The following is an 8304-nucleotide window of genomic DNA, read 5'->3' on the forward strand; positions in this document are numbered from 1 at the left end:
TGTGTCTTGGCTAGCGACGAATTAGGAATGATTCAAAAGTTCCATTCAGTGGGAAGCTTTATTGAGAAACAGTGTCTCCCAAGCAGAAGTATTTTACGACAAACAACAGAATACATATGCATTCTGGATAATGTCCATGTGAACACAGATCAAAAACCCTGTACTGGGAATGCAGTGAGTGGACTGCAAACAAGAGTGTAGATGCAGTCTCACAGTGAAAACTAAACAACAGAAATAAAATTGCAGCAATAATGACATCTAGTGGTGAGGAAATGTATACAAACCGAACACATACAAAATGACCAGTTTGCATCTGATGGCTCAAGTAGCACTGCTTATTTGATACATAAAGAAGCTGGACTTTTAACCAACTGGAAGTTGGTTAAACCAGCCAAGTTCACGTTGAACTAATTTAAGAATGCAAGAGGCTGCTTGAACTGCTTCATTGGATCTGCGCAAGTTCTAATAAGAACATAAGAAAGAGCTTTGAAACTGCATGCACTTATATATTTTGTATATTTTGCCTGAAAGGCAGACTAAAACAATCTTAAAACAAACCATCTTCAATCCACAACACAGGCTCTAAATAATTGTCCGTATTTGTACATCAATATATACAGTTTGCAGAGGTGGAAGTGGGCTTGATCTGCCTATACAGCGCTGGACCCAGCGTTGGCACCTTTAGGTGGGATCAAGAAAGGAAGAGACAACAGGAAGAGCCTATTTCTGCTTGATCTTCCTGCTCCTCCATAATCGGCTCAGATGCTCCCGCATTTCATGAAGCTGGAGAGATAGATAAAATCCCACAGTCAGAGCCATCAAAGTGAGCTTCTTTCATTACTTCTCACCCCCCAGATCCACCAAGTAACTCAACTTCTTGCCCCTTTAGTCTTAAGGCCCCACAAGGCCATCTTCAGGAAGGAGAACCTCCAGTGGAGATTGGGAGGAAATGTTCTCTGGTCCTTCTTCTTGCTTCCCATCCCAGGGTTCTGTGGACTTCTAATGCCAAGCTCCACTCACATGTTGAATACTCACATCGTAATGCAGGCCGAGACTGTAATAGGCTTCCAAGCAAATATAATTGGTGGCTTTGATGGCCTGGGACTTCTCTAGCCGGTCTGAAGACCTCATGTACTGTTGGAAGTGCTGAGGAAGGAAAAAGCAGCTCAGAATCATTGCACAGGCCAAAGAAATCTCCCAAGTCTATTATCGTGATCTTCGAGAGCTGTGCCCCTGGGTTTGATTTTAAAGAACTCTACATGGACCTAGCAGTTCGAAAGCACGTCAAAGTGCAATTAGATAAATAGGTACCGCTCCGGCAGGAAGGTAAACGGCGTTTCTGTGCGCTGCTCTGGTTCGTGAGAAGCGGCTTAGTCATGCTGGCCACATCACCTGGAAAAACTGTCTGCGGACAAACGTCGGCTCCCTTGGCCAGTAAAGTGAGATGAGCACCGCAACCCCAGAGTCCTTTGCGACTGGGCTTAACTGCCAGGGGTCCTTTACCTTTACATGGACTTTGTTTTCCAGAAAAGGCAGCAATTCTGCAGACATTCTGGGGAACAGTTAAACTGGCTCAAAACATACTGAGCATGCGGAATGCATTTTGAAAGAGGTCTAGTCAGTGCTTTTTTCTGGGGGTACACAGGGGTACACATACCCCTAAATATTTTGCGAATCTAAGTTTGATGTCATTGAGGGGCAGTATTTCAATATTAGGAAAATGAGAGCACCCCAAACATTTTTTTAGAAAAAAGCAATGGGTCTAGTCATCCAGCCAGAGAGACACAGCCCCCATAGGGAACAATTTCACGAATGAAATACCCCCCCCCCCAGTGGTAAGATCTCCCTGCCAGTCCAGGGACAGTCCCGGGTTTACATAAGCTGTCGCGGTTTCTGATTTGATCCTGGAATGTCCCGCTTTCCCTTAGGATGTCCCTGTTTTCATTGGAGAAATGTTGAAGGGGAAGTCTCTTATTTTCATTGAAGAAATGTTGGAGGGTATCGAATAGGACATCCCTATTTTCATTTGAGAAATGGTGGAGGGTAGGCAGTCTGTCCATCAGCAGCACACCACACTTGAAAGGAATAGACTCAACATTCAACCCTCACCTCCAAGATCTTCAGAAGGTGGTTCATTGTGGGGGCCTCTGAAAGCAGCCCCTTGAGCATTGCACCCAGGGCTTCAGAGGCTCCTCTGCAAAGGGCCTGCAAGCAACAGAAAGCAAGCAACGTCATTGCTACATAGCAGACCTCCATCCCCAAACAGAGCAGGCAGGAAAGGAGCTATGCAGAGCCTTTTCACTCAGACTGTCTAAGACAGTTCCTCCTTTGGGAAGGGGATCCATTCACAGAGGGTGCAAAGGTGGGCTTGGTGTCATAATACCTCCTCCTGCTTCATCTGAAATGCAGAAGTCTTTGCATTGCTCAAGATGAAATGTGCCTTAGTGGTTCAGCTCAGAGACAAGGGATTGGTGACCACGGTGTTTGTCAAGACTCTTGAAGTTCAGTAAGAATTTACCTTGTCGCAAACCGCTTCACTTTCTGTGCTCTTTATAATGAGGCGGGAAAGAGTGACTTGGAGCAGCTTCGCCTCTAGTTTCTCTGAGAGCGGAGGGCTGCTTCTGCTGTAAGGGGGGAGGAAAAACCAGGATTCTATTATGTGATGGAGGGAATATTCGTCAGATTTGGCTGAAGTTGAGCTTGGCTCCATCATCCAGCCCAAAAGAAGGTATCCCTGAGAACCAGAGGGGAAAAGATATGCACATTTGGGTGACATGTCAGAGGAATTGGTACAATTTACTCCAAAAAAGAAAAAGAAAACCTCAAGGTGTCTGTTGGTTTCTGTACCTGTTTATAACTATCATAAACAAGGTTGCAGTTCCCATGGCAGCAGGAGTCTGCCCACAGCCTCCCAGCCCAGCCAGACTTCCTTGCATCTCTGGTATATGAGAATGCTCAGGTGGACTGGGAAGCTTCTAGGAGTTTTGTCTAGTCAGCAGCGATGGATAATAAAGTAAAAGAAAAAAAACATCTCTGCTATTATTTAAGTTAAGTAAGGTCAGTCATCGGTCCTTGTAAGTTCGGGGGGGGGGGAGATCCTTACCCACCCTTTTAAAAAAAAAGTAGCAGAAAATCTCACCCCACATGCATGCGGGATGATGAATCCGCAAAAATGTGACCGATTTTTTTTGCCACACCGTTTGCCAAAACAACTGATGCACCCATAATGTAGGAACCTATAGGAAAGTTGCTCTTGGAAAGAGGCTTTCTGGATCCAAACTCTGCCAAGGGGATGGAAACTTGCAAGCGTAGTTGCTCGAAAGGCAGAGGCTTCCCCATTGATGATGAAAGAAAAAGAGAATATCATTTTCCTAGGCTGCAAGCAGATTTATAGCACAGTCTATCTGAAGCACATGTCTACTTAGAAACAGGGCAATTCCCCCAAGCCTGCCTGAGGCCAACTTCTCTAAAAGACCTGTGGAGGGTTGTTAGGAGAGTCAAAAGCTCTTCCCAGAACCTCATCAGAGCCAATAATCCTCAGCTCCTTGTTCACCCACTTGTCGATTTGCCAGGATTTGTGGCTAGTGGAGCACAATCTGCTTCTTTGTAGTGCATTTGCTCACTCCAGGCCTTTGCTTCTGACTGCTCTATGGCGTGGGGAAAAATATCTCCTGTTCCACCAGACTCCTACCACAACTTACCTCAGATTTGCGATTGCATTCATGCAGCTGGTAAAAATGAAAAAGGCAAGGGGATGGTCTTTGTATCGCTCCATCAGCCCCTTGAAGAGATGGGGGGGGGGGACAGAAGAAATGGAAATCAGCTGCACGTAGTTCCTCTCAGCTCCCTAAAGTAGTTTACTCATAACTTCACCACCAACAGACTTTGAGCTGTTTTCTTGATATTGGACATGCAAGCAAGTTATCAAGCATGAAATGCAACTCCACAAAACCCATATCTGTACAGTATCAATGTGAAGGTTTCCATGTGCAGAAGAAGCCACATATCCCAGGAACCCACATGTTACACGTAGACCTCTCCACAGAAAGAGGTTCTAGACATGCAGGTCCTCCATTTCCATTGTTCTCTTCTCTGCCGTGCACTAGCCTTACCCACCACCAGAATATCTTGCAGAAAATCCACTGCTAAGATCTCTCCTATCCACCCTGTGGGTGATACCTTCTCAAAGTACTACCTCACTCACCACTATCTTCTTAGCAAGGTCCTCCTTTGCCATGATGGGCTTCCTTTCTGCTTCTATTGCTGCTAAGAAATTGATGGCCATGCCGATCCCCTGGAAGTTATAAAAGGCAAGAAGCCATTAAAGTGATGGGAAGAGATCTTTGACGGCTTGCCTGAAACAGCCCAGGTGCCTCCTCACACTGGAGATGGAAGCCAACATAAATGGCACCCACCACGCCCATAAGCGCCTAGTAGGAAGCTCCAAATTCGTATGGGGAATGTGTTTCACTGTGTTGGCAGCCAGGTGGGGATGACTGTACCCTTTCGCCATGGTCTTCCCATACTTCCAGGGAAGGAATTGGTCCCCCTTCCACTGGAGTCTGCGGGGTGACTTTGCTGTTCTTTTTCAATAAGGATTGCAGTCGTTGAAGCCTAGAGCAAAATGAGGAAGTAGGTGAGAAATGAGACTCGCAGACTCTTCCCCTGTTACATGACTGCAGTGCCCCTGAGCCACGTCAAGGTTCAAGATGTGACATGAATTCCCACTTGTCACCAGTAGCTATTTGCATCTTCTTGATCTTAAAATGGTTCAGATTGCCGGCAAGCTGGTATCTCAAACTGTCCTGGGAAGGGAGTGTTTTCCTCAAGCCCAGAGGCAGGGGCTAAAAGGGGGCAGCTGCTGTGTTTACCATGCTCCTGACTGAGAAAGCCAATCTTAGCTAGGGAAGAAATAGCCCCTTACCCCCTGTGAGGGACTGGCATGAACCATCATAAACGATGAGACAGGCACAATGCAGAAGCTGTGGGAGAAAAGTCCTACTTACATGTTCGTTGATATGGTTCTTCCTTTTTGAGCAATATCAAGAAATATGAGCAGGTAGCTGGCTAGCTTCTAGGAAGCAGGTCCAGCAATGCTCTGAGGCTTACTCTGGTGAGTTAGCAGGGGGTGACGTCACAGTGGAGGTCATCTCACAATGGCCTTAGCAGCCTGATATTGGAAGCCTTGGGCTCGCTCATTCCTAAGTTGCAAACAGAGCTAGTGAAAGTTTAATGAAGCAACCGTTGTGGGACATTTTGCAGTCAGACCTAACAATGCGTGTCTATGCTAGTTAGTAAATGAAGGGGTTAAGGACCACAGAGCTGTGAACTGCTAGAGAAGGCTTGGCTAGGTCATGCCGCCTCACCTTTGGGGAGGGAGGAAGTAAGCCTTGTTTCCTGTTCCTTTCTCTCCATCTACACTTTGAACCATGTAACTGACCAGACGCATGATGCTGGCGGTTTGTGCCCAGACTCCATGTTTGAAGATACTTTTTGTAGTTTGTGCTTTAAAAACGTTTTACCTGTTTCTGATGTGGCGTTGAATGATGCATCAGTAAGACCTCTGGTTACTGTAAATAAAGCATTTGAACTTACTTCAGTTTGTGGTATATTCACTGTGAGAGGGGTAGAGGTGGTGGAGCACATTGTGAATGCTTAATACTGGAATATTTACAGATGTAACAACCGGTATTTCCCCACTTTGCAAACATTGCATATATTTCAGCTTTAAACTCTGCTTGGGGGCTCTTTTGGCTACAGAGTGAGACAAGTCCAGCGCTTTTTGAATTCAGGCAGTCAGCCATTTTTAATTTCATAGTTTCCCATGGGGGACATCAGGATTAATTGGCATTCCCCAGTTAAAGTGGTACCTCGGGTTACATACACTTCAGGTTACATATGCTTCAGGTTAGGTAAAGGTAAAGGGACCCCTGACCATTAGGTCCAGTCGTGGCCGACTCTGGGGTTGTGGCACTCATCTCGCTTTATTGGCTGAGGGAGCCGGCATACAGCTTCCGGGTCATGTGGCCAGCATGACTAGGCCGCTTCTGGCGAACCAGAGCAGCGCACGGAAACGCCGTTTACCTTCCCTCCGGAGCGGTACCTATCTATCTACTTGCACTTTGACTTGCTTTCAAACTGCTAGGTTGGCAGGAGCAGGGACCGAGCAATGGGAGCTCACCCCATCATAGGGATTTGAACCGCCGACCTTCTGATCGGCAAGTCCTAGGCTCTGTGGTTTAACCCACTACAGACTCCGCCAACCCAGAAATATTACCTCGGGTTAAGAATTTTGCTTCAGGATGAGAACAGAAATCGTGCAGCGGCAGCGCAGCGGCAGCAGGATGCCCCATTAGCTAAAGTGGTGCTTAAGGTTAAGAACAGTTTCAGGTTAAGAACAGACCTCCAGAACGAATTAAGTACTTAACACGAGGTACCACTGTATTTCCGAACAGCTGTGCCATCTAGTGGCCATAGAGATTACTTCCAGCAAGCTCAAAGCAATGCATATGAGATTCAGTTGACCTTCACAATGCCCCTTTGAGATAAGTTTAGATGTGGGGAAGGGCCACAGCTCAATGACAGAACTTCTGCTTGCAGGGGGAAACTCCAGGTTGAATCGCTGGCAACTCCAGGCAACAGCCAGTCCATATAAACAGTACTGAGGAAGATGGACTGATGGTTTGACTTGGTATATGATTTCAATGTTCCTATGAGGGATGATAACGTGCCCAGGGCCAGCCAGCAGGTTTCATGAATGAACCCTTTTCCTGTTGGATATTTTTAAAAAATGCAGTGCAAAAGCATATTTTACCAATGAATATTCTGACCACTAATGTGACTGTTGAAAACTCATATTAGGGCAATATCTTTCTTAAACCAATCAAAAATCACAAAATAGTATGCAAGCTTTTGAGTTCTCTGGAATTCTCCATCAGTTTCATCATTTTATGTGGGGGAAGGGATTGATGCCATTCATCTGGCTGGCAGGCCTTTTGAAGCTAATGGTCTCCCCTGGTTGGTTTGTTTATTTATTTATTGAATTGAACTGCAGATAATGGCAAAGGCAACAATATATGGAAACTGTGAAGAATGAGTTCATGAGACAAGTGCCTCACTTACTGAACAACTCAGGAACACCCTTCCTGACACCACATGAGAGTTTCTTGCAACTTTTCTGGGAAAAGATTGGAAAAGGGAGAGGTGGAAATTTGAATATATTTTTTTTAAGTATTGATAAACATGGTTGACAGGAAATGAGATTGGAAGGTGTTGACTTAGGTGTGAATTAAGGATTGTATAATAAATAATTATGGGTTGCTATCCTAATACATAAACACAGTGAAGAAATTTGGAGGAAATAAGAAATAAGGATTGAATGTTAATACGCTATTGGAGGTAATATGATGTTGGACTAGACAACTGTTGTGGACTATAAAAACTATAGAAGAATCTCCTTTGAACTTCTTGTATTGAAAGAAATGAATGAACTGGAGAGTCCTGGATTGATGACTGGAAAAATATCACCTTACAGAGGGAGGAACTGCTGGATATTAATCTAGATGGAACATTTGAGTATTCTGAAGAATTATTGTAAATGTTGAAAGTCTTTTTTACCTATTTCTTTCTGTTTTATCTTTCTTTCTCTCTTTATACCTTTATTACTATCTATAATATTCTCTGTATTATTGTATTTTGAAAAGTCTGAATAAAGCTATAAAAAAGAGAGAGAGAGTTTCTTTTACTTCCTGCGAAGCCTGTAATGTGACGAACATTGTGGGCAGACTGTCTAAACTATGCACTGAGACACAGATGATGTGCTTTCTGAAATAATTCTGGCTTGGACTGGTTCTGGATTGTGCAAAAGGTTATGCTCTGCCCTTGTTTAATATTTTACAGTCACGGAGAGCTAAGACAAAAACGGAAGTGCAGAGCTGTTGAATATTGACAGGCAACAGGGTATGTTAGCTGGGCATTTTAATAAAATGTATTTTTTGAAACAGATTCACCTGTTGTAAAAATTAGGTATTGGTTGCTGGCATGGGTTTTTTCCCTATTTTGGCTCAGTGAGAAGAGAAAGGGAGGCACACTCCTATTCTACTCCTATTGGTACTAGTGGTATTTAATGTTTTCTTATGCAAAGCTGCCCTGTGCTCCAGATTGGAAGAAGCATGAGGTCTAAAAATATCCAATAAATAATTTTAATCCTTCTCAGGCATTATGACATGATTACAATCATGGGTGTTCCATTCTGGGGGAGTGGCAGGATTTGGACCGCTGCCCTAACTCTGTTCAGCTCAGTCA

At 44.5% G+C, this 8304-nt stretch overlaps 1 protein-coding gene across 2 annotated transcripts; it reads right to left on the minus strand.

Moving 5' to 3' along the window:
* Window positions 1–694: 694 nt before the first annotated feature.
* On the minus strand, window positions 695–5127 carry LOC310699041 (uncharacterized protein). Of its 2 annotated transcripts, none has more exons than XM_083520639.1 (8): window positions 5007–5127; window positions 4503–4614; window positions 4205–4294; window positions 3702–3781; window positions 2519–2624; window positions 2110–2205; window positions 1036–1146; window positions 695–783 (listed from the first exon to the last, which is right to left on the minus strand). In XM_083520639.1, coding segments are annotated over exons 1-8 (660 nt in total). In that variant the 5' UTR covers window positions 5009–5127; the 3' UTR covers window positions 695–720. The 2 variants fall into 2 exon arrangements, with proteins under 2 accessions (XP_083376765.1, XP_083376766.1); XM_083520640.1 differs by having other exon boundaries at window positions 4416–4614; window positions 5007–5063.
* Between the last annotated feature and the right edge of the window lie 3177 nt (window positions 5128–8304).

This window comes from Podarcis liolepis (genome assembly GCF_965112155.1).
Source record: "Podarcis liolepis genome assembly, contig: HAP1_SCAFFOLD_253, whole genome shotgun sequence".
NCBI classification, from domain to species: Eukaryota; Metazoa; Chordata; class Lepidosauria; order Squamata; family Lacertidae; genus Podarcis; species Podarcis liolepis.